Below are 26766 nucleotides of genomic sequence, written 5' to 3'. Positions count from 1 at the left end.
CCGGGAGATGGTCATGGATCTCTCTCTCTCTCTCTCTCTCTCTCTCTCTCTCTCTCTCTCTCTCTCTCTCTCTCTGCAGGGGCGTGGCTTAAAAAAAACCTGAAAATGACAAGAGAGAGAGAGGGAAGCACATGGATGAGGAGTCCTTCCTCAGTATATCTCTGTGATCTGGGGGGGAGAATAAGTCACAACGATGACACGGAAAGAAAAGAGGTATAAAAAAAAAAAAAAAAGGGAAACGCGGACCAGCTGGGAATGCCGGGAGGAGCAGCGACAACTTGCACGAGGAGCTTCAGAGGAAGCTCAAGTGAACATATTTGGCTTTAACCCCAGTTGCACACAGTTGGCTTTAGGCCTGCCACATTTATCCATAACTTTTCGACGTGTTTTTTAGGCATCCACGTTGTCGCTTTTGATTTGAAACTGAATTTCACCGCGAAACAAAGTGAAAGAATAGATAAATTAAATAAAAAAGGTAAGGCTTTCATCTAAGAGGCCTAATTTATAATAATAGTAATAATTTGAATAGTAACACCAGCAACAATAATAATAATCGTTGTTATTATTGTTATTAATGTTATTGCGCGTGCATGGCAGCGGGCTGTTAAAATGCGTGAAATAAGTCTGACGTCAAAGTTTGGGGACCCTGCGAGAGAAATCAGTGAATGTTTGCACGCGACGCAGTGTCGCTGTATGTTTCTAATCAGCAATTATGTATTTTAAATTGTCATCATTAGTGAGACTATATCGCTTAATATTAATTCTCAGTGGACTTTTTAAGCCATTAGGATGTTAAATAGCAGCTAAACGTTTAATTATAATGCCTCTTGCGAAGCGTTGCCATTGGGCTCACTAATTAACGTTTTCAACTCACCCCCCCCCCCCCCCCCCCCCATCCTCGCTGAAACGATTGCCTATATTTGCGAAAATAAATAAACAATGGTTCACTTGCGGTGAAGGTAAGCGAGTGCTGCGCGGAGAGAGCAATTAAGTGAGAAGAGGAGGCAACATATAGCCAGACAAGACAACAGGATTCAGCGGGATTTTGAAAACGTCGGCATGAATTTGATGCAAAATTAAGCGTGTTTACTGATAATCTATATAAGTCCCAATTTCCACACTAGGACTCTAACAATTCCTCTTATTAAATATTAACCATGTTTCAGTGTGAACCTTAGGCATTAATTACTAGTATTTCTGCAGCTTCTCAAAGCAGGATGTACTCCTAATCGCAGTGATAAGCAGCCTCTTGTGTGTGTTTGCAGTGAAAACCCCATTAACTTGTTTAACTGGATGCATTCACTCTTTCACGTTGTCAGCTAAACACTTGTCGTTTCACTCTCAGTCCCCTTATATGCTTTTGAATTGCGTGAAGTAATTAATTATTCTGCTTTGCTGAAAATTGTTCGGATGCTCTGCCTGCCCCTGCAGCTCTCTGTGAGGATATTTTGCTGTAGAACCTGATTTTGTCTGAGAGGATGATCTCATGCAAATGATCACTGAGAGAGGCTACAACTCACACGTGCATTTGCTTATGTTATGATTTATGTGGATATATAGCTAAGTGGGTATCAGATCAAAACGAAATATGACATTATAGCTCTATTAATTTAGAATATTTGCAATTGACTGGAGGGTGAAATAAAAAATAGCAGATGTATACAATATGATGCTTAAAAATATTAAGTGAAGATATGTTGCTGCTCCATTAATTGACCTCATGACTCTGGATTCGTGTGTCAGTGTTGCTGTTAAAAGTGGTTACACTGGAATCAACATCATCCCAAAAAATGTTCATTGTTGACGAGCCTTTTTTTCTCCCTCAAATAGCCTACATCAGTCGTGAAATAATGGAAATACAATTCACCTGTAGACTCACTGAATCAAGATGCGCCTTGTCACCTCTAAATATCATTTAGCTATGTGTTGGTTTATCTTGATATTAATTTTAAACTTCCAAATTATAGGCCTTCTTAATGTGAAAAAGCAAAACAAAAAATGCTACAGCATTTTTTTTAGGACTTATTTAAAACTGAAGATGCCATTCAGAGCAGATTATGAATCACCACGGTGAGAGCTGAGAGCACTGAGCAGTCGATTGCTCTGTGTTTGACTGTGCTGTCTGGAGTCGATCGATGCGTTCCACTTTGACGAGTAGAGTCTGCTGAGCAGTGCATGGCTGAGTTGGGTAGCTTCACAACGATTTAAAGGTGAGGAGCGGGCTTTTCATTTCAAGGTAACTTCTCGTTTTGTTTTGTTTTGTTTGTAGCTACACGCGTTTCTTTCGTGTACCCTTTACTGACTGCGGTGTGAGACATGTTTACTGTTAGGCTTTAGTCAAACAGCCAAACGTTAGTGGAGTTAGCACAGTTAGCCTGCTAGCTAGCCTCCACTGAAAACAGACTTTTTATTTAACCTGTCTCTTTTATATTCACGGCATGTGCCATAACAGTGTTGCCAGAGCCCAAAGGGTGTTTTAAATCACACAACTGTTAGTTCTCTCCATGTAGTAGACAAACTAACTTAACACTGTATTAGCTAGCTAAACAGCTAAGTCCCTCACCATACCTTTGTGGTCAAAGAAGCTATGTTATTAAAGCATTTTATGTAAAAGATTGGAGATGAAACGTACTTTTGGTTTTGTTAAACTGTGCAGTATATTCACCTGGATATTCTAGCTTTAGTTGCGTATCAAATTGTTGCTAAAAGTCGTCAGAGTAAGCTCAGCAGTAACCCTACTCGTGTGTGTGTTAATGCCAGCCAGCCAGCCAGCCAGCATGGGTCGGCGCTCGTCTGACAGTGAAGATGACAGTCGGAGCAGGAGGAAGAAAAAACAGCGTCGCCGTTCATCCTCCTCTTCCTCGTCTTCGTCTTCATCCTCCGGAAGCAGGGTGACCAGCAGCCGGAGCCGTAGGTCCAGTCGCCGGAGCCGGTCTCGCTCCAAAGACAGAGAGAGAGAGAGGAGGTAAGAGGGCACAACAAGCTTTTCTTTTCTAACCAGGGATAACAGGGCTGAGCACTGAGTGGGTGACTGTCCTGCTGAAGTGTCCTTGAGCAAGACAGACTGTTTTTGTTTGATGCTGATGCTCTGATGCTGATGGTGCATTTTCATCTCCTTGCGAAGCAAAGAAAGTTGGATTTCACTTTTCCTCCAACGTATTTCTGTGCAAATATGGGTGCAAAATAAGTAATAAGAGAAGATGAGCCATCTCACTGGAGGCTAAAATCAGTGGTCCCTCTATTGAGACTAATTGTCTGACTTTGCAGCCATTGTCAGTTTAACGGTTGTTAAACTTCAGGACTCTGATGTAGTTTTATTGAAGCGACAAGCCAGCTGTAGTTGAGTTCTTCCGCTATACTTCCAGACATCACAGTTATAGGTAACAGGTTTACAGCTAATATTTGTCTGATATTCCCTTTACACAGCCCAAATTTTGATTTGTCACAGCAGGAAAAGCATATGTGCTACTAATAGCAATGTTTCTGTTCTGTCTAAGTGTCCCAGTAAGCTGTGACAATGTGACAGTGAATTCAGCCATCATTTATTTTATTATTTATACCTGATATTTATTCTGCTGTGACATGCCAATATGTCCTGCCTATTGTTGCATTTATGTGACTGTTTTTAGATGAGAAAATAGTGGGTGTTGTTTTGCTGTGGCTTCAAAAGCATATTTATGCAGGGTAAACCCATGTGGGTAAGGGAACAGATGCTTTCACAGACAAATAACTGAAATCTGAGCTCTTTAGTTTGAATTTTATATCATTCTGTGTTTTCATCAACATGCAGTAACTTAATTAAAAAGCCAGAGATCACACAAAGTGCTGCATTCTGATTGTTTTGAATTACAGTTGTTTATATTTCATGTTTTCAGTTTGCTGTTCGCTGTTGTTAGTTTTGGTCCTCACTCAGGGTAATTGAAGATACCTTTCAGGATGGAATATTTAGTCTCAGTAATGATTCACCCGAAACATGAATTTTAATCATCAAGTTTTGGTTGAGCCGACAATATTTTAGTCGGTCATGTGACGTCCACAAAAAGTATGATCGCTATTGTAAAAAGTGAACCTAGCATGTGTCTGCTTTTAAATGGTTGTGTAAATGTGTCTGCTCTCAGAAAATGAATGAAATCTGAAGGCTTGTCTCAGCGAGGACGTGAAAGGTTACAAGCTCATACCAGTTTTCTAAGCTTCTCCTCATGTTTGCAAAATACCACACTTTGTTACTGAGCAGTTTCAGAGGAATGAGGACGTTCATCAGACATCATTACAGGTGGCTAGTGGCTCGACGTGGCCTCCTCCATCCACCCTCCTTCCATCCATCCACAGCTGCCACTGGCTGTGGTTATGGCTGTTCAGACAAGGCCGGTTGATAGTAATTATTTATGAGGCTTGGTCAAGGTCCATTATTGCTGATTGGAAGTCATTGCCTTTCTGTACGGGCTGGGGCTGGGTGGGCACTGTAAGCTCTAGGACCACAGTCCCTCATCTATTAGCCATGTGTTTTGATCAATGAACTAAGACCTTGTATGTGTGTGTGTGAAACTAGGTCCTTAAATAGGCTCATAAGAAAGGGGACACACATTCTGTGGCATTTTCAGCCTACGTACATACAAATGTTGTAAAGAGACCTCACTTGTGGTGAAACAGTAGAGTGCTTATACTCTTGGCTGGTGACATCATGCCTACATAGTAAACATGCTTGCGTAAAGTGAGTAATTGTGTTCATGACTATGTGTGTGAGATACAAAGAGGGAGCGAGACAGGGAAAAAGAGCGCATGAGTGAGCAATAGGGACGAAATCCAACTTTGTTAGGTGTTTGGTGCCTTCATGTGAAAGGCGTCTGTGTCTACCAGCACTTCCCACTCGCACGCGTTTGAGCCATTATGTTTTTATTATATTTACGTTTCGCGCAGGCTTCTGAGAAAATGTGTGATCGAACGCAACCTTCCAAAAAACCTCAGCTCCTCCTCCTGTGTGTTTCTTCTGTGTGATGTGTGAAGTGGTTTTGCGAGGTCTGCGGAACTTATTTCACAAGGCCCCGCTCATGGGATCCAGCCTTTGGAATACTAATGGATCTTTCCTGCACTACTCTAAGTGGTACAAATCTGGTTTGATAGTTCAGCCTCTGTGTTATTTGTATTGCTTTCCTTTTTCTCTTCTCCTCTATCTTGCAGAGCTCCCATAGGACCGCGTATGTTTTTTTTGTGTGTGTGCTAAAAAGATTAGGATATTTTGGGCTTTGGTGAAACAAAAGAAGAGATTTTAAATAATGAATATTGCTCAAACTGTTTGCGCAGAAGAAGGGGGGAGGGTTCTGCATTTACATTCACCCCCATAAATGCCTCCTGCTACATGATGATCAATAGGAACGCTGTGTGAGTGGTGTTTGGAAAATAGACGCTACACACACTGCTGTAGCCACATTAAAGAGTAGCAGAGCACCAAAGGGCCCCTGTGGAGGAACTGTAGGGCAGCCTGCATGGCTCTGCTGCTCTCGGCCGTAGATCAGCATGTTCACGAATGCAAAGTAGCCGTCAGCGCTGCTGATAATAGGTGAGCTTGTCTGGGACATTAGGGCATATTTGCTCTTGAAATGAACAGCAAAACAAATTAGGAATATAGCATTCACTTATGCAAGAATTTCAGATGGGGGTGTGAATGAACACAGAGAATAATAGAAAATGCTGCTTGTCACGGCAGGGTGGAACACAAGGGTGAAGTGAGGGAGCTGGTATGAGAAGTGCTTGATTTTCTAAGTTTGTTTTATTGATATTAAATTGAGAATCTACAATGAAGCTGAATGAGCATGCTAAAATTGTGATTACTAATAATAAATGTAATGCAGGAGCTACATTGGGCATTCAGGTCAAATTTACATGTTGTGCTGATGCTGATTTGCCAGAATGATTAATTGTGGAAATCAGATCCCTGCTGTCTGATTGATGCTTTGTTTTAAGGATCCTGACAATAACAGAATTGAATTAGTACATTTTTGGTTCCGCGTGCTGCAGGAGAAGACGACGCTCCAGCAGCACCTCGTCCCGCAGCTCATCTCGCAGGAGGAGGAGTCGCAGTGCGGAGAGAGACAAAGGGAGGAGCCACCGCTCGCACAGGTCACGCAGCCGAGAGAGGAGGTAACACAAACACGCACACACAGATTCACAGCTCACTGTTTATTGCACAGTTTAACTTTATATTAAGTCTCGGATTGTGTAACCGCCAACAGTGAATGTTCACCCAAAAACTGAAGCTCCTCTGAATTTAAACACTTTAATTGTCATTTTTAGATGCTTTGGTGGTTTTGTTTGTGAATATTTCATACTCCATATTGTTGCTAAGTCTAATAATGATAATAATATCACTTTCTGCCACTTTCAGTGTTTTTAACAATATGCTTTATTCACACTGAAGACAAAATATTTAATATGTGAAGAGGAGAAGTGATGAGTGATGGCTACATCATTTAGCGGGACAAAAACGTTTGACTTGAAACACTTTTCAGCTCTTTGTGTTACACATCAGCATGTGGAATGCCGTTGCAGAATTTTATTATTAAAAACACAATAAGACTTTTGGAAGTTTACTTCAGTGTCAACAAACACATCATTTCGTATTTATGTCTCATGTCATCAGATTGAGACACGTGGAGTCTTACGTCTGGATTAGTTTGTTGCTTGTACTCATGTCTCAGTTTGCCCTGACTATCCGTCTTACTGTGCGAGTGTTAATGAAACAGAGACACGTCATATGCAACACCAGTCCAATCCTTCCCAAATCTCTTCTGGCAGCAGCTCTCTTTCACTCATTAATACAATTAAAACATCATTACCCATACATACTTTGTTGAATTATGATTATTATTTGTGTAGCTTTTTTTTTTGCAAGGGACTAACTTATTCATGCGAGATTAATGTGTACACACCTGCATCACACTTCTCTCTCTCTCTCTCTCTCTCTCTCTCTCTCTCTCTCTCTCTCTCTCTCTCTCTCTCTCTCTCTCTCTCTCACACACACACACACAAGGCCATAGTCAGCCGTGTATCCCTTTCAGAAACATAATGGCAAAGTCTCTGTGTGTGGTGGTCCATGTCATTAGCATAGCTAATCTGGTGCTAATGAACCAGTAAACTGTGCAGTTTTTAAATCCCTCACACGCACACACACGCACTTTCACACACACATAAAAACATGCACAGATGCACAATTGAAGAAAAGGTTGTCATAATATATGCGCGAGCAAGGCCCTTTGTTTACTTGTGTATGGCTGCGGGGGAGAGCAGAGATCATTTTAATCACAAAGGAAAAAGTGTTTTAATATCTCCATTACAGAGTTGTCAGGATGAACCAATGGTGCAACAGAGACGTTTTGACATAACAGTGGTTGATGGAGCCACAAAAGGACACCACACCTCAGCTCTCCAACCTAATGGTCACAGAGCATTTTGTGGCTTCTGAACGAGCAGCACATTTCCCTGTTGCACTGTGAACTGAAACCGTTTATGGAGCGAATTCTGGCCAAACCGTTTTCACACATTCTCCCCCGACTCTCTGCGGCATAGTGGCAGTCACTCACAGCCGCACTGGTGATTAAAACATCAGTCGAAAATGGCATTACTGGTGTGGTGTGAGATGAAGGGTGGAGGGGATTTGGGAGATTTAGAACTACAGTCGATGACATTGGTGTTTACAAACGCTGTACTGTGATTAGGAGGGTTGCGTTGTGTAATCGGCTTAGCGGTGAGCGAGGAGCAGGTGGGTTGGGCTGGTGTCGGTGGGAGTGCGTGGTGCGGTGCTACGAGGGGAAGGCGGTGTTGGAGGTGGGGATGTGCAAAATGATGGCACTGATTATAAATTTATGCATTTGTGTGACGGCAGCTGCAGCTTGTCTCTGCAAAACTTTTCCGTTGCTGGCCGCGTGTTTGCTCCTGTTTTAGCATTCCAGTAATCCAGTGGAAATTTTTCAGGTGTCTTCTCATGAATGGGACAGGAGTGTAAACGATTGGTCGATGAACTGATTTGTCGATTGACAGAAAATAATCATTGACTAATCATTTCAGTCATTTTTCAAGCACAAATTGGGCAGAAAAATTTCGTTACAGCTTCTCAAATGTGAAGATTTGCTGCTTTTCTTGGTCTTGTTTGAGAGTAAAGCAGTCTCTCTGGGTTTTAGACTGGAATAGGCATTTTTTCATTATTTCTGACATTTTATAGACCAAATGATTAATCAATTAATCAATAATAGAATCTGGAGATAGATTAACTCTAAAATAATTGTTAATTGGTGCCCTTAATGGAACTAATTAAGACAGATAATGTGAATACTGAGCATTCAGGGTTTTGAGTGTTGCTGGGAGTGGCTGTCTCTGTTGTGGGATACTGCACATTCTGCATCCACTGTGGTCGTGGGATGAAAGCAAGTTGGTGTGTGCTGTGCACAGGTGCCCTGACTGCCATTAGTCAGTTGTGTGTGTGTGTGTGTGTCTGGATGAGGCTGCCTGAGCTGGCTGAGAGGCTGGCTGATGGATCAGAGGAGGATTGAGTGGACAGGACCTCATGATTGATACGCAGATAGGATATGAGGTGCTGCCCGCCACCCCCACCTCTGCCACGCCAACCCGGCACCACCCTCAGAATATGAAAGAGAGAAGCCAGAGTGAGACCGAGTGCGCCTACCGTAGAGGAGAAAGAGAGAGAAGGGACGAGAAGTTAGAAGAGAATGGAAAAGTGTGCAGGGAATAGGTCGAGTAAGTGCAGGAGAGGGAGGGAGCGGAGAAGATCCTAGTGGAGGAAAATGAAGAGGAGAGACAAAAGCGTGGAGCGAACAGATAGGCTTGAGAGAGGGATATTATTCAGAAGAAATGAGAATAATAACGTCTGCATCAGAATATTGCTGGGGAGAAGATTAGGACCATAGTGGGGCCGTCGTGGGCTGAAGGGAGGGAATATTATTACCTTCTTTTCAATCTGTCATGTATAAATAAAAAATAAAGAGATACATGAAATAAGGATAATGCTCTATCTTGTGTTTACCATCTATCGTTGCTTACTCCCTCTCTTCCCCCCTTTCCCCCTGCCCTCAATCAGAGAAGGACCAGGTCCCCCAGAGGCAGTCAGTCTTGCCCTGAAATGTAAAACAGACAAGAGGAGCAGATTACCTATTTGCCATTAATGTTTATTCTCTTTGATGTGAGCAGGCATATCAGGCTGCTGCGTGTGTGTGCGTGTGTGTGTGTGCGCATGCATGTGTGCGCACCAGCAAGCGAGCATGTGTGAGGTTGATTGAGGGTATGCATGTATGTGCAGATTTTTTGTTAATGTGCACTCATGGGGTGGGGGGTGGGGGTGTCACTGCCTTGTCCACTGGGGAGTACAGAGCAGAGTGGAGCATGGCAGCAGCAGCGTACAGTGATCTGATGTGTACCCAGTCCAACAAAGACGACGCAGCCTCTCATCACAGTCGGATCACAGGCGCGTCTTTAGGTGAGCTCGGCGGAGCGGTGTAGTGCTGGGCTTTTATGGGCGGCCACAGCAGGGGTTAAACGTGTGTGGCTCAGTCAGTCATTCTGTCAGCAGTTCATTCACTTAACAGTCAGCCGCCGAGGCACTGTGGGAAGACGTGGAGGAATGGCAGGTGCGACAAATCCACCACTTGACCCATCAAAGAGGAGCTGAGCATTTCGTTCATTGGCGGATGTTCACGTGTGCATGCACTCACACAGGTGAGCTCATGCTGCGGGGCACACACACGAGTGCTTACATTTTACTCATTAATATTTCAGGAGTGTGTTGAGTTAGCAGGGCAGGAGTGCTAGCGTCAGGGTTTAGCCCTGCTAACACCGGAGCGGTTTCATCACTGGGCTGCTGTCATGATTCTAAGGAGAGTGAGACCTCTAATTATCCGTCTTTCCCCCAGAGGAGATAGATAGCAAGCTAAACACACCACCCACCATGCTAGGACGGCCGATCAGAGTCAGGATTATCTCAGCCGCCTTGGAGCCGCAGAGGCTGGGATGAGTTCAGAACTGGTGCTGGGACAGGACTGGGCACATATTTTAAAACCCCATGGCTTTGTTTGGCTACTGTTAGTCCAAGCTGGATGTGGGACATCTATGGTTCTTGTGGTGGTAAAATCAGTAGTTGCTACTTATTTTTGACAATTCTCATGTTTACCTGCTAGAGCTTCGGGTCAGGTCCCAGATCTGGTCTCCCGCATTGAGGCTGACATGAAACATAGGATGTAGTAAATACAATAACAATGACACATTTGATTGATCCCCCTGGGGACATTCTGCTGCCTTCCTTTGGAAAGGTCAGAGGTCAGGGTCAGCTAAAATACTGCACTCAGAGCGAGCTAGTTTCATTGCTTTAGTTTTCTAGTTATGAGACAGTCGACCACTAAGCCACCCTGCCATGTCTTGCTGCAGCTAGAACCAGGTAATCTAGATGTTTTAGTTCCATGACATGAGCTCTCATGAGATCACAGAAGGACTCCAGGCATATGTGTGTGTGTACATGCGTGTGTGCGTGCAGGGGTTGAGCGATGGCCTGGTATTTATTTCGCACGGCAATTTTCCCCCTGTATGAGATGAGGTGTCGTACATCTGCTCGATAGCTTTTCCTGCCTAGCACTGACACGGAGCGGCGAAGGTCATCCAGGCGGCTTGGGAAAAGGGGAGGGCTGAGGTGAGGAACTGAAGGGAGGAGTGGAAAGGGTCTTAGAGGGGGAGAATAGGACAGCAGGGCGATTGAGTTCAAGAAGACAGAGCTGGGGTGAGGAAAATGAGTGACTTTGCTGTGGGTGAGCAGTGCGGCCTCCCAGCTTTTCACTGCACCTGGATCAGCAATTCCCCCGTCAGGTGGCAGCGTGGAAATTTTTCTGCGCATTTGTGTCCAACATATATTTATTCACAGTTTGGAGTGTGTGTGATGTGGCAGGTGGTTTTGGGTGTCGCTGGCTTCATAAGGGAAACGGCCCTGAGTGTGTTTTGAGGACATGACAAGTGAAATCTGGTTTCTTCAACAAACTGCTGAGAGCTTGCCATTATGAGAGAACCATAAGGCATGAATGGTGGTGCTGATGGATAGGAAATAAGATGAGGAAGAATGCGAACAACCCCTAAATCCTTTTTCTTCTCTAAGTTGCAGAATCTCACTCAGTGTTCAGTTTTACAGTGGTCTAGGTTAGTCTACAGTGAACTATGCTGGAATTTAAGCGCAGGCTCTTGGCTGTTTTTCATCTATCTGTCTCTTATCCCACGGACTCTCAGCGCCCCCCCCCCCCCCCCCCCCCCTCCACAGGATGACATTTAGCCCTTTCTTCCTTCTTCCCCGATTACCGGACTTGCAAAGTGTTGATTTAAACTGAAAGATGACCTGGTTTAGTTCGGCCGCGTCTTCTCTTCCCCATAAAAATCAACAACATGCTTCCAGTCGTGAGATCTGAACACGTTTGTTGTTGTGTTTCTCTCTTTTCCTTTCTCTCTCTCTGTCTTACTCTCATTCTCTGTGTTGTCTTTTTTATTTATCTGCTGTAAAGGCCAGTCAAGCGCTGCTCGGCTTTGTTGTCAGAAACCTTTATTTACCAAAGGGAGGAATAAGTGACTGACACAGACAGCCTCTTTCATCCCTGCCTCGCCGCAAGCAGTGTTCCCCTCTACTGCCAGAGGAAACCCCCACCCCTCACACCCCTCACTTCTGCCAAGCCGCCAACCCCCCCCCCACTACACCCCACTCTACTGCACCCCTCCATCCTGCAGGCTCACAGCACACTAGCCCACTCCCTTGGGTAGCAACCTAGCTGTAGAGTCTGCACTGTGTAGCACATACACACACACACACACACACACACACACACACACATACAAAATTCACCTCACAAAAGGCGCCACACCAGTGCTCTCACACAGCCCATCAAATGAGTTAGTCCAATGGTCCCAAACAAAGACTAGTTAAACATCAAACAGTCGTCCCTTCCCTCTTTCTATCCATCTGTTTAACAAACTGGGAGCAATGACACGTGAAGCCTGTTATGTTATAGCCTCGGCCGGAAAGGTGGAGGTTGTGTGAAGGAGGGGAAAGGAGGAGTCTCTCTGACATCAGTGGCGTTGTAGTTTAGCGAAAAGCATCGTGCTTTACTTGCATTTTGAATAATACATACAAAGAGCTTTTAATGCAGGTGTCGGGGGCCTGTGAAGCCCATCGTCTGAGCATGTTTCCCCTTGTTAGCTTACCTGTTCATCCAGGTGAAGTCAGGCTTAAATATGTAGGATGTTAAAAGCAATGTCCTTAATCACTATCAAGATGCAGAGAAATTGAAAACTATCCAATAATAGAACAACAGCTTTTCTTCTCTCGATATTTACATCTTTATTTTGTCTTGATTATGTTTTGGAGTGTGGAGGTGGGAAGATAAAACCTGTTTTCTGACACTGACTCGTTAAAAAGAGATACAGAACAAAGGTCAAATAAAAATGAAGTGACATAATGAGTTCTATGCAGTAGTGAAACAGTTAAATAAGCACTGTTTACTAATTTAATTCAGCTTTTTCCCCAAATATTAATAGAGCTTAAGCATATTCGATGATGCATGATTCAGTTTTCCCAAAATAACTGCATTGCACATTTTATTATTCTTTAAGTTTATATAAATTTTGTAATTTAACAAAAGTTAACTTAAAAATAAAGTGTCACTTTTTTTTAAGCTCTAACCATTGATCAGTGAGTCATTTTCCTTCTTGAAAGCTGAATGAATCAATGCAAATCTTTGTGATCAATTGAGACCCGGCTAGTTACTTTATATCTATATACCAAAGACTAAATGCGGGTGTTTGATGACTGAAATCCACCAAGTAAGACACTCCTACCATTATTTCTTTGGTAGAGACACACTTGTGCTGTTTTGCAAATACGACCTCTATAATGCAGAAGACTAACACCATTCAATCAGCCCTCATTGTGTTCACTTTAGACAGTGAAAAGCCTCATCCGTCTGTCCAGACTGAGAGAAAGACGGAGACAGAAACGCTTTTAGCTCTGGCATCGGAAAATGAACACCAAATGTATCTCTCTCTCTTTCTCTCCTGCCTTCTCTCTGTCTCTCTCTCCTATTTAAGCTTCTTGAAGTTCTTCCAAATTGGGTTTTAAATGCCAATTAGGAGGTTGAATGTAGTAAAATAAAAGCAAATGCAGGCAGGATGGCCTCACCTTCTGGCTGGTTAGGCTTCAGAGAGAGCCGAGCCGGACCTTTGGCTCCCAGCGAGGCTTTGAGAGAAATATCCTGCCTAATGAACACATTAATTAGAACCATAACTATTTATAAGATGATAATTAGAAACGAAGGGAGGTAAACTGGGCTTTTCCTGCAATTAATGGAGGATTAATTACGGGAGCTAATGAAGTGGATTTTTGAAACGCGTGGAGGTGAAGTACAGAGATGTGCAGCTCGCTTTGTGATCACTGGCATAATTATTTTCTCCAGCGCCAAAGCGTTTGAGGCCCTGGTCCTCGCCGGCTCAGGCCGGCTAATAAGCATCATTGCATCGTTATATATGCACTTAAAAAGACTTGCCACTGAAATGACTGTCTAATTATTTCTAATTGGCAGGCCCTGTGTGTTGTCATTGAGCTGTTTGGAGCCGCAGCGGAGCCCTGGGTCTAATAACGCTCTGGGCGGAGAAGGAGGGGGAGAGAGAGATAGAGAGACTGTGATACATAAATAGAGAGAGAGAAAAGAGGAGGGGGGCCTCTACCAGTTGCCTGGTGCTCATAGCTGGACCTGCGTGTTGCCCCCCTGTGCCACTCACCCAGCAGGACTGCGGGTCCTAGAATGACGCCCTGTGCACGCCGAGGTCACCTTGCCAAGTAGCCGATTAGCAAAGTTTTATTTTATCTGCGCTTATTTTCCCCCCTTTTAATTAACAGCTTCTGCTCTTAATTTATGCACAGCTAAACACCACCGTCTGTCCGCAGTTCTTCTTTTTCACTCTTAAACATGCAACACACACTCACACACAGAGGGAGGGAGGTATGTTTATGTGCTGTGTGTGATTCAGTGTCCAGCTTTTGAGCCAGTCCGCAGAGACCCGCGCTAAGAGAGCATGCATGGACAAACCTCAGTCAGGCGTGTTTACCTTGTACTCTAGTTATGCTCTGGCTCAAACCATATGGACACCATCATTCTCTGGGACTGAGAGGGCGCATGTGTAGACTTATATAGTTTGTCTTACAGTATGGTGGCACACTCATATTCAGGGCAATACTTAGCGTTGACTTTTTAGCACACATTTATCAAAGCATTCATAAATATGTGTACTTTTACAGCAGATTTAAATTTCCCTGACTTGAGGCATTAATCTCAGTTTAGGCTGCGTCATATTGACATGTGAGACCTTGCATGTTTGGGATCGTATGTGCTACGACGGTGTTTGACTGATGGCTGAGGATTATGTGTGTGAGCACCTCACTTAACTCGTCCTAAGCAGAGCCATGTGCGTTGTCCTGCCAAAAAACGCTCCATCTCCCTCCTCCTCCTGGACAACTTGAGAGCAAATTGCCAGCTAATGGAACCACTGCCTGCACTTGTCAGTTCACTATGGACAAGCGAAGGAACCACACAAACACACACGCACACACACAAGCATGTGGTTTCACTCACACGTTTAGTAATTTATTTCTGGAAAAAGAAGAGAAAAATGAGAGAGAATGGCAGAGAAATGAAACAAGGATCATGTGCGCCTTGACTGAAACCTTGACAGTCTTTTTGAAAGTAATGAAACACTTTCTCAGCATGTGCACGAGTTTTTCTATTTGAAATTTGTCTTCCTTTTTTGTTCAGTCTATCCATTCGGGGTTTTGGCAGACTTGAGGACATGAGGAGGAAGTGGAGATAGATGGATCGCCCAAAAGAATACGTGGCCAACTGTCGTGTGATTGGCTGAACAAAGAGCAGAACACTTCTGTGACTGGTTGAACAGACAACCCAATGTTGTGATTTTGGCTTGAAATCAAAACAGGGAAAATGTAATTATTTTAAATGCAGTCAACAGTTTTGTTAGAGTGGAAGTTTGCCAGATTCTTCTGTAAATTCTGCAGGATATTGACACTCAGAAAAAGTGGGATACCAAAATATGCACCTTGTCTTTCATGTGCTCAAGAAGGACGTCTATGTCATCGATGAGTGGCTGAAACCTTCTAACAGGCTATATGTAAGTTTATATGTAAGGTTTTATTTGTTTAGATTTTATAAACAAAAACAACCGCCTCACATGAGGCAACGCACAGTAAAACTAGCTTTCAAGTGAGAACAACAGAGATGCATTATCGCCACCAGCTGTGAGAATGTGGCAAACAGTCCTGAGGCCCAAATCGCGTCACCTTGCAAGGCAGCCGGATTACTGTATTGCTGCTCTCGCCCTGAACATGAAGCAGAGACACTAAATTGTATTCCCACTCACTGGAAATACTCCGGGGGTGGCGCCTGGGTCGAGCGCGCAGGAGGACGAGGAGGACTCCTCCTTAATGACGACCGTTTTTGGGTCAGTATCAGTACTGCGTGTATTTGGGCATATACGCAGTATCAGTGAAAGAAGTGCAGAAGAGTGTACGAAGCAGCCGTTTTACATGCAATACCATCAACGCGCCCACTTGCTTGCTGTGTAGCAGTGCATACGCTGTGACTGACAGTGTGTAAATGTGGTTTAAGGTGGAAACGGTACTGCCAAATCTCTACCATTGGACACCTTTCCACCATTGCACGGTATACCGTCATACTGCCCAACCGTAACACCATCACAGTAACAGCATCAAATCATTTAGATCCTGCTTTCAACAGCATATAACAAATCAGAGCAATCTTTTGGCTCCTTCACTTGAAGAATAACTGTTGCTAGTCCCGCTAAAGTTTAAAAGGGTTTAGATTTTAGGAAATAGAAAAATAAAAAGATATGAAATAGATCAGAAATGTTTATTGAAAAATAGATCTTATATTGACCTTGGCTTCATTAGCAGTTTCAGAGTTTTCCCTGACATTTTTGAGAGGATGGTGGCCAGAAAAGGTGGATATGCTTCTGGTTTGGTGTCGCAGTCATCAACAGCGATTGTTAAAAGACGGTAAAATCTGCTTCTTCTAAATCTGTGCGTCGGACATGTCGACTGCGAGAGGCGACAGATGTTGTGGAGGGGAGAGGCTTTTTCTTCCCCTCAGAATCAGAAAAGGTGGAGTGTTTTCTCTTTCTGTTCATTTCTTGAGCTCTCTCTCTCTGTTGGTCTGTCTCCTTCTCCTTCCCCTTGTTCAATCTTGACAGCGGTTCATAAAAAAAAAAAAAAACATTTTTAGAAACTTCTTTATGAGACAAGCCTCTGTTCTGTCAGAAGACAACTTTATGTTATTCCACTGAAGAGGGGAAACTAATAGTGCTATGTTTTTTACAGGGCACGATTCCAGTTGTGTCTTGGGTGTTTAATTAAGTGTAGTTTCCCTTTAGTAGTGGAATGTGTGTCTGCTTTTTGTCGGCCCGTTCCTCGGTGCCTTTTACAGTCCACCCACATGGTTTGTCTCAGCGTTTATGATTTTTCTTATGCCGGAGTTGTGAGGTTCCTAAATCACTTAAGCACACGGGGCTGAGCGGTCCACATTTAAACAATAAAAGGCTGTTATGCTAAGGGCCCTCAGATCTCCCACCACTTCATAAATACATGCGTATAAAAGGCAGAAAAATACATCTTCCCTGACCAGAGAGAGGGAGAGCGAGCGTCTGAGAGCACACCTGCTAATTGGAGCCAGCTTGATGTGAAGCACGGCTGTCTGCTCTGTCTTCTCCAGAAGTCCCAATCGTTTTTTCTTTTCCTTTCCCCTCTTTTTTCTCCCCCTCATTGTCCTTGACTCCCCAACTTTTATAACCTTTTTTTCTTTTATCTTATCACTACTTTTGCCTCCCGCTGTCCGTCACGTATTGTCTCCCCTCGTCGAGCCTGCGCTCCCTCTGCTTCTCCTCCTCCTCTTGCTCCTCTTCTGTCCTTCAGCTTTTTTTTCCTCCCTCGCTGCTTTCCACCCTCTCGCAGACGGAGGCAATGACAACCAAAACAACTCTCTCCTAACTCGCCGTAACTAATTGTTCCGGGCCGTGATGGATGGAAGGAGGGGGGGAAAAGTGGGGTTTCAATTGCGTGAGTGGCTGTGAGCGAGTTGGCAAGTTAGCACCTAGTCGGAGTGTGACCTCCACTTGACCTTGTGTCTGGGCTGAGCGGCTGAGCCAGGGCCCCCCTCGGCTCCAGCTGCTAATGGGTGTCATGTCGAGCTGCGGCTGCACAGAGGTCAGAGGTCGCGGGCGCACACCAGACGGCCAAGTTTAGGATTGCTATGAGGAGGCTGAGTGACACTTGGCATATGCGCCGATGAAGACGCCGGGTAATCAACACGTGTGCGTGTAGCAAAGCGCGCCCGGCCACGCGTATATATATACACACACATGTACGTGCACGCACATGGAAACCACATCTTGCTGCAGAAAGTCATCTTTTCCCTCATCGTCGGCTGGCTGTTGTAGGTTCATATAGATCTGAGGGGTCTTTGAAGGCCTTTGAACTCTGCTAAATGACTTGACCTTGTGGCTTGTGGCTGTAACTATGTGTGTGTGTGTGTGTTTGGGTGGGTATTGGTCGGGGGTGTGGTGGTGGTAGTGAGTGGGTGGCCTGCATGGGGTCTCATTTCTGCTTCACAGCATAGCAGGGCATTGCAGACGTTTGTGTTGACGACTGCTAAATTAAAAGCAAACTGAAGATTATGACAAATCTAAACATTGCTTTTATGAAGCAGAGGGGGACGAAGAAAAAACATTTCTGCGAATCTTTCATGCTCTGTCTTTGCTGTGTTAATTGTGCTCACAATCAGCTATTTCGCAGCGAATCCGTGTGTGTTATTTAGTCTGTGTGTGTGTGTGTGTGTGCATGTATATTTATGTTTCTGTGTGGGCGTGCATGGTGGATCACTGAGTCTGTGTGTGTGTGTGTGTGTGTGTGTGTGTGTGTGTTTGCGCGTGTGTGTATGTACTGTGAACCGAGGGAACAGATAATGTGGCTGCCTGGAAGGAGGAAGCAGCTTGGGAAATGATTTCAACAGCTCTCATAATTAGAGGAATATCATAAATTAAACTTGTGTCTGCCGTTGCGTTTGAAGAGCACTCAAAAGCAATAAATTCTGGATGGTTAACATATTTGCATTCCATTCAGCAGGCAGCGTCAGGCAGGAACAGCTGTTTTCCACGTCTTTTGGCAGCAGGAAATGCACATTGCTCACTCAAGGTGCTTTTAGACACATTGAAATGGCAGAAAAAAGAAAAGTGACTTTTAACTTGAACATGAAGCTGCTGCTGTGTGCTCTGTCACTGGAAAGAACTCGGCGGGGAACAGCGCATTAATGAAGTTCTTCAAATATGGATCTTCTCACTTTCAATAGGCCCGTTTCTTTTTCAATCTGTCTATTGCTTGGAAAAGTCGACTGGCAAGCTTTTTTTGTAGTCTTTGTGTGTGTGTGTGTGTGTGTGTGTGTGTGCGTGCGTGTGGCTGGAGATTGCTCAAATCTAAGGTTTTACCATCAGATAGGTCTGCACCAGCAGCAGGGTGGGTTGGTTGAGGCGGTCTAGTAAATATGTACACTTTAAATACAAAAAATAAATACTTAAATCATTTTGGGGTTTTAAAATGCCAACGCAGGAGTCATAAAAATGATTTATGTGGAACAAAAACAAAAAACTGCTGTGGTTTGTATTTTGTCAGGGCCAGTTTCAGCCATATTGCACCTTTACTTTTTTTAACTAACTGTATATAACACCATCTTTGTCAAGTCCACACAGTTAATATTGCTTAAAGGCACATCGAGGTTGTAATTATTGTGATATTACAAAGAATAGTGATTGGATCAGTCCACCACCTCTGGGCTAGCCTCTGTCACACAGGCTTTTTTTGTGTTTTAACTTTTTCATGGACACTTTCTCTCTCAGAAAAACATGATGCTATGATTGTCTGTCCAGATTTTAAGCTTAATAGGTGCTTGTGAAAGCTGACTACCTCATCATTTTACAAAGACTGAGTCACGATCGGGACGGCACAGCAGTGGCCGTTTAGCTTAAAACGGAATATGCACAGATCACTTCAGAGTCAGGTTTCAGCTTTTCAGAAACATAATGAGAAATATGACAAATACACAATATGTGGTGCAGCGTAGCGGCACGCACGCTGGCCTTTAGTGGCTTCTGATGATATTAAGATGCAGCATTCAACTTGCATCATTATGATCAATCGATTTTATTCTTTGTCGTTAATACAGCATCTTTTCAGGAAACTGAGATGGTCATTTTTAAACAGAATAAGACAGCTGTCCCTTGATAAGTCTCCTTTGGCTTTTAGTGTGTCGTTGGTAAGAAAGACCCTGGTCAGACAGAGGTCACCGTTGCCAGCGTCCACCGAAATGCGATAGGGTTAAAGTTACATCGCCATTAATCACTGCTGCGCCGCAGTGTGGCCTAATGGACAGCGGCGCTGCTCTGGGCCATCACTGGGAACATCACCCAGCAGTTATGTCGGCGTTTTCTGCCAAATACAAACACGGACGCAAACTATGTTTTCCTTCCCAACAGTGGACGGTGGAAACGAAGAAACAATATGAATGTCCGTCACTGCTGCTCCAATAGGGGGAAGATAAGGTTAAAGGAACAGTGTGGATGATTGGTCTTTTTGTGTGTGTGTTCATGTGTTCCCCGTCCCTGCACTGCGTAGTATGAATAATGATTTAACCGGGGTCAGATTCCATTGGAGACGTTCACCTGTATCTGACACTAGTGGTATCGCGTAGCTGCCATTAATGTCCAATTTTCAATGAAAACAGAAATAGAATACAGACTGATAAGGGTAACACACCATCCAGCTTCACACCCGACCACATAATTACCCCAATGGGCTGTGGTGAGGGATCATATCCTGGCGCGCACCGGGGGGTCAGCGGCGATAAGCTTCAGCCGAGCTCCCAACATGCAGCATAATTACTCTATTGATAATTCACCAGGAAAACGGTCCCAGCCAATTGCAGAGCTCCGATTTAATGGATTGGACGGCGAAACGAGGGAGGAATGGAGGAAAGGAGGCTGTGAGGGGGCAGCGAATGTGTGTGTGTGCGGGGGGGGTTGTACGTGGGGGCAACCAGCAAGGGCCTTTTATTAGAAATGAAAATATGTTTAGGCCATAGGGGGACCCATTTTCCCTGGAGATAATAAGGCCAATAAAATGTAAAGCAGGGGAAGGGCTTGGCATGGGGTCCAACTGTGGCTGTTTATCTGTGTGTGTCCTGCATTAGTCCATTTATCCCCAGCCTCAAATTAGCTAATCATTCTCCAAGGGGAAGGACTTGGTCAGGAAATTGACATTTAGCAGCATAGGCTCACTCTATTAACTACAGTAAATTTAATTTGCTGCACACCCCAGAAGTGGGCTGTTTTCTTTGCCATCAGAGGGAGAAAGGGAGAGGGAGACAGAGAAACAGAGGGAGAGATTGTGTTTATTGCATCTGCTGCTTCTGGCCACTATTTGCTTGGCTGAAAATATAAGACTTAGACTTGGAACACTGCAACTCTGTTGTATTCCCTCTCATGTACTGTTGATTACAAACATACGCAGGCATTGTCAACACATAGATTCACTCATTCCAAGGTCTGTTTGGGCCATTGATGGATTATCAAGCCTGGAGACTCCAAACCCCAAAAATGCCAATGTTTTTCTTTTCCTTTTTTCCATCAGCTGTGATTCTCTGACTAGCCTCATCGTCGCTCCAGTAAACGCTGCATCAAACATGGTAAATCAGATGTCCTGTGACTGATGACTGCTTTCACCTCTGTCTCTGAATCTGATGTTTCATAATAATTATTTTTGATAATCACTGCATGGTGTCCGCTTTAATATCTGTCCTGCAGAATGCAGTGAGATTGGTGTTAGTCAGTAACGCCGAAAAAGAGGACTGCTGCTCACAAAACTGTAGTTTTAACTGTAACTAGAGCTGAACTATTTTAAATTATCAGTTAGTCACTGAAGTAATTTATTAAAACAGAAATGGCAAACAAATTCGGGCCTTGACTAAAGCTGCAGCTGGTAGTCGATTAATCAATTGGTTGACTGACAGAAAAATAATCAGCAAATATTTTAATAAATAACATCTGCTGGTTGAAGCTTCTCAGATGCTGTTTTTCTTTGTCGTATCTCATTATAAACACAGAATTTTTCGATTTTTGTAACAAAACAAGGAATTTGAATACAAAATCTTGGGCTTTGGGGAGTTACAGCAGGGACTTTTCTCTGTTTCCTGACATTTTAGGAATAAAAGGAATTTATCTGTTGTTGCAGCCGTAGTTATGACTCTGGAGTTAGTTGAACGTCTGGGCTTTGGACAGAAAAAAAAGTCATTTAAAAATGCCACCTTGGACATTTTCTCACTATTTTCAGCCTTTTTGTTGGATGAGTAATTGTGTAAAATCAGCACATTAGTCAATAATGGAAATAATCTCAATTTGTTGTCACTTTATTTAAAAAATATAAGTTAACATGAGTTGAAACTTATTCATAAACTTTATGCATCCTGCGCTCATGTTTTAATGACATTGGTCAGTCTGACTGCAGATTCACTTCTGCTGAACTTTGAATATTTTTTTTATTTTTTCCAAAGAGAGATTCTCTCTTTTGGAGACCTCGAACCAGTGCAGCTCCTCTCCAGTGATCAGGGTCGCCCAAGACTAATTGATTGCAACAGTTGTCAGAGTGTTGTCTGTTAGGATGGTGACAGGCGTCTGAAGAAAATGATTAGTTTTCTGTCGGCAGAGAGACAGCTCTGGATGTCCCAAACTGCAAACTAATAAAGGGGGGAAAGCAATAAAGCTCGTGGACAGCAGGTTTGACTGTTTTTATAGACAAATCAATAAAATGATAGATGATGGAAAATAACGGCATCTCAGCTGCCGATTTCTACTGGGGTTTCAAATCACGGACCTTCCCACGCACACACACACGTGCATGTACGCTGATGCAGGCTCACACACACACATGCGCACACACTTCAGCAGAACATGTTGAGTTTTATCTGCATTCATGGAGGCACGTGCAGTGACCCATAAATACGTATTTATGTTTTGGTCATTTGTGTTTCTCTGCGTATGGCGCCATATTGAGCCATAAGTTATACTTTCAATTGTCTGTTCGCTGGTGTTTAAAAGATGTGTGTGTAACTGTGTGTGTAACTGTGTGTGTGTGTCTGTGTGTGTGTTTATGTTTGCGTGTCATAACTAACAGAGTAAATCTCCTGCTGTAAATCTTTTTGAGACCAGAGGGCCAGTGTCAGGATCAATACTGAGGACAGGCCTTCCTCTGAGCCCGCGTCTAATTGGCTCCATTTCTACACTGTGTGTGTGTGTGTGTGTGTGTGTGTGTGATTGTATACAAGTTTATTATTCGGTCCATCCAATGAAGGATGAATTTATCCACTCTAGGAACGTTTTATTCTCATCTGTTTCATTTCAAGGTGTGTTTACAGATTCAAGCGTTTCATTGTTTCTGTGTGTTATTGTAAAGTCACCATCTGCACCAAGTCAGTCTTGCATTGGTTTGGGTGTCATTTAGAGAAGAATCCAGCTGTGCCTGTTGACTCAGGCTTTGAAAACCTTTATGTAACATTGTGTCATCTGCAAGTACCAACATCAAAACATGCTGAAAGCAGAACACTTTTCTTTTAACAAAGAAAGGAATAAATGTGTTGTCGCTTCAGCTGAGAAAGTCACAGTCGAGGAGTCATAGACTTTCTCGACAAGCAGCGAACTGAATCACCTGCACTGCAATGCATCCACAAGATGTGGGAACACTCTCCATTGCTCCGACTATTCCTATTTCTGCTTCCTATCACTGTTGCCACACACATGCACAACTGACAGCTAAGTGAAACATTCTCAGCCACATTTGCTGGGAGTGATCAAACGGCGTTCTGGGAAATGCACGCAATGATTAACTAAAATAGAAGGAGACAAGCAGAAAGTGGATATATCTCAATTGTGACTTAGAACATGCCGTGGTGATATTTAACACCGCAGTAACGTTTTAAATCTCATTTGTGGAATGACTTCCAGCATCTCACTTCTTATTCATTGAGGAAAAAAGAGAAACATTTAGTTTGTTGTGTCATCAGCTGCAAACTATGTCACGCCACCTTTCATCTCTCCCAGGTCCCGTTCTCGCCACCGGCGGTCTCGCAGCGGGAGCGGCAGCCGCAGCCGGCGAAGGAGCCGCAGCCGGCGAAGGAGCCGCAGCCACAGTCGCCATAGGAGTCGCAGCAAAGAGCGGGACCGGAGCCGGCGCAAGGGCCGCGACCGGGAGAGGGAGAAAGAGAAGGAGAGGGACAGAGGGAGAGAGAAGGACAAGAGTAAAGACAAGGCAGACAAAAAGGGGTAAGTGATGAATGGCTTTGTACATGCAAGCATACATGTACATATAAACACACCAAACAAGTGTTGGGCAGACCCAGCTCACTCTAAACTGCAGGCTCCACAGCAGTACACAATATTTTGGTCAGTATAATACAGACTTAAAGATGGAGCTCAGTGTCAGCTCCTCCATCCATCAGTCCATCATTCCCGTCCTTCCTCTATTTCCCCTTGCAATCAAGCACCAGGCTGCAGCGGCCTCGTAACGTCCTATAATTTCCCTCTTGGAAGAGAAGATGTCATGGAGAAGTAAGAAAAGGTGGCAGGTGGAGTGCTGCACAGGTCCGGTTTTTAGAAAACGTCCTGGTCACCAGATGATGTCTGAGGTCTTTAACTCCTCTTGTCACCCTCTGGGCCCTCCTGCAATAAGTCTCGAAGCATAACGAGATCATATGCATCTCTGATGTGCTTATACCAAGAAAGAAAACAATAAATGAGAGCTCCTTATTAAGGTGGTGGCAAATGAAACTTGCAGGCTTCTGTCTTCTAAAGGCTGTAGTGCACAAAGAAACAAGTTTAGAGTAGTGGACCTTCAAACAGGGGTGCAGTCCACTCCAGGTCTAACTACTTTAGGGGCCTCTCTTCGCCTCTACTAAAATAGCACCCTCAATCCCTCCCCAGCGCGGCATGCCCCCCCCCCCCCCCCCCCCGGTGAACTGTGTCTAAACTCATGGTACAGTCCAGATAACTTTGCATTTAAGTGCATATTGTGTGATAATCAACTTGTGATTTTTATGCTACACACATCCAAACGTTAATCCAGGTATTGAGAATTAAGCTGCTATTTTCAATACTTTGCGCATGAAATCGTCAGAGAGAAAACATTTTTAGGCCTTTTTTTCAAGGCCTTTCATTGGATTTACTTCCAGAAATATGCAGTAATGGCCAAATGGCAATTTATGATTTGAATGGCTGTTTGATCTGACTGAAAATGATCTTCATTCCTCAGATGTATTCTTGATGCAACAGTGCAATCAGATGATGAAATTTATTACTGTGGCAATTGCCTTAAGACAAAACTGCAGCATATCTAAGAACATTTTTTAACTTTGCTTGAGCGCGGCCGTCAAACTGTCACACTGTCACTTTTTATGGAAATTGTGTGTGTCTGTGCGTGTGTGTGCGGTTGTGCGTCTGTATCTCATTAAGTGAAGTAGATGCTAATTATTGAGAAAATGCATCTTTGACGGTGAACCTGAACTGAGATTTTTTAAACACAACTCATTTTATGTATTCAGCAAGTGCTATACATAGAAAAAACTGAGGAAAACAAGCGCATGATTAGAAATGAGGGTTGAGCATTTACATATTATTTAAGATACGATTTGTTGTTTGTTCAGAATTACACAATTTGTGAACGGTCTATCAAATAATGTTAAGTTTAGTGTAGCAGAAAAGATAGAATAGATTGATTGATTGTAATAATAGGTCTTATTTGATGCAGTTTCCGTGTATTTGGAACTCATTTTTTCTTCATTTGGAGGCTTTATTGGTCATCAAAGACGACCGTGGGCTTCAGAATTTCTCCATGTGAACAGAACTGCTTCGCTTTTTAAGGGACAAGTGCTCCGTTTATTCCAAGCTATTACATATTGCCTTTCTTAGATCAATATCAGGAAAACAAATAAAGCTAACAGTGAAATTTAAGGCCAGCAGACTATATCTATTTTCTTATTAAGGCTTCAATATCCTTCAGCATCGATAGGGATCTCTTCCTTTATCTCTGACCCTGCTTTAGCTTGTCTGTGTGCACGTGAGCGTGCTGGTGTACGTAGTCACTTGCTTGTAGTCGCTTGGTGTGTGTGTGCATTTCCACCTGTGGCAGTGTTAATATATTTCAAACTGTCTGATATATATATACATATATATGTGTGTGTGTGTGTGTGTGTATATCTATATATATGTAGATAATCCCTTGGTTTGGTTTCCTTAAATCTGGGTTTTCACAGATGATTTCTTGACTGTTTGCTACGTGTAACTTGCTCTTTTTGATTAGAAAAGCAAACAACAATTGTGTATTTCAAAAAGGATGCAGGTTTTTTCAAGTCACTATTGAATGACAGTTTTAAGATTCTTGCTTCTTTTATTCACACATTAGCAGTTAGAAAAAAAGGCAGTAGGTGGAGGGGGTGGACTGTTCAAAAAATGTATACTTACCTTGGTTGTTTTCGGCATTTTTACATGAATTTAACATTCACTGGAACATTGGGCAATCACAAAAGACACATTCTGATCCAGCAAGTCAAAGAAATGTAATTATTACATAAATAAAATACACCATATTGCGATTTGTGGCAGTTACTTTTAAATTGACATATATTTTGCAATATGATAAATTAGCTAACAAGGTCATTTTGACTTCATTTGTCAATTGTTCCTTTTAACACACTAAGTTTGTCTACCTGTGGACCTTGATATGATGTTATCAATGTCCAAAAGTTGCCTGATATGGATGTTCCTAATATTCCCCAGATGCTCCCACAGGAGTTGAGGCGCCTGACAGCGTCCTCCTTTATCAGAAGAAAGGCAGAGGCAGTGAGATGTTTCAGGAATATGTAAAACAAGGTTTTTTGCCGTATATCCTGTCTATGACAAGCCACTTCTTTTCCCTCTGTCTCTTCCATTCTTCTTCATCTGCTGTTAATGGTGATGGGGGGGTAGGACCTTTATGTAAGCCCCCGATCCTCACCACTTACACACAAACACGCTGTAACACTCCAGCCTCATTTACATCCAGGTTTCCTTGCTGGCTGGTGGGAGAGGAGTGAAGCAGTGTGATGTTGATGGCGGGGCGGGTGGAGAAGAGGCTCGGGAGCTTTATAGTGTCTGTCAGGATGAAAGAAGGGCCCCTCAGAGCGGCACCCTGACACTGACTCTGTGTGTGTGCGCGCATGTGTGTGGTGTTGTCGTCATTAAACATTTAACACTCCTCTAGTATGACAGCAGGCAACTTGGTGCTCCAGCGGCATGTTTTCATGCAAAATTTATTGAAAAAGACGAGCTGTTGTTAAGAGATCTTGTTGCCTTTCACCAGTGGCAAAGGGTAAGTGGCTGATTGTAGGGCTCTCTCTCTGTCTGCGTGTGTGTGTGTGTTTACCCACACTAGTGTACAGGGTCAGTGGGTCAGCTTTGCTCTGGGTAATCCTCTGGTTTTGTATTTACGGAGACAACAAAAGAGCTTCCTTAAAGCCCTAAACCTGAGAAGCCTTACTTGTGTATTGTTGCAAATTCAGCATTGAGTTAAATGCCCCAGTGGAT

The 26766-nt window shown here is 43.5% G+C and overlaps 1 protein-coding gene across 1 annotated transcript in view; it reads left to right on the top strand.

Annotated features, from left to right (window-relative positions):
• The first annotated feature begins 2144 nt into the window (after positions 1 to 2144).
• rsrc1 (arginine/serine-rich coiled-coil 1) overlaps positions 2145 to 26766 on the top strand; it is a 109072-nt gene continuing 84450 nt past the window's right edge. The window contains exons 1-4 of the mRNA XM_070970672.1: positions 2145 to 2210; positions 2761 to 2965; positions 6016 to 6138; positions 23251 to 23472. Coding sequence (XP_070826773.1) covers positions 2778 to 2965; positions 6016 to 6138; positions 23251 to 23472 — 533 coding nt within the window. The 5' untranslated portion in view covers positions 2145 to 2210; positions 2761 to 2777. The remainder of the gene's footprint in view (positions 2211 to 2760; positions 2966 to 6015; positions 6139 to 23250; positions 23473 to 26766) is intronic.

Source organism: Chaetodon trifascialis, chromosome 9 (assembly GCF_039877785.1).
Source record: "Chaetodon trifascialis isolate fChaTrf1 chromosome 9, fChaTrf1.hap1, whole genome shotgun sequence".
Classification (NCBI taxonomy): domain Eukaryota; kingdom Metazoa; phylum Chordata; class Actinopteri; order Chaetodontiformes; family Chaetodontidae; genus Chaetodon; species Chaetodon trifascialis.
The sequence above is the reverse complement of the archived record's forward strand: the minus strand, read 5'-3'. Positions and strand labels throughout refer to the sequence as shown.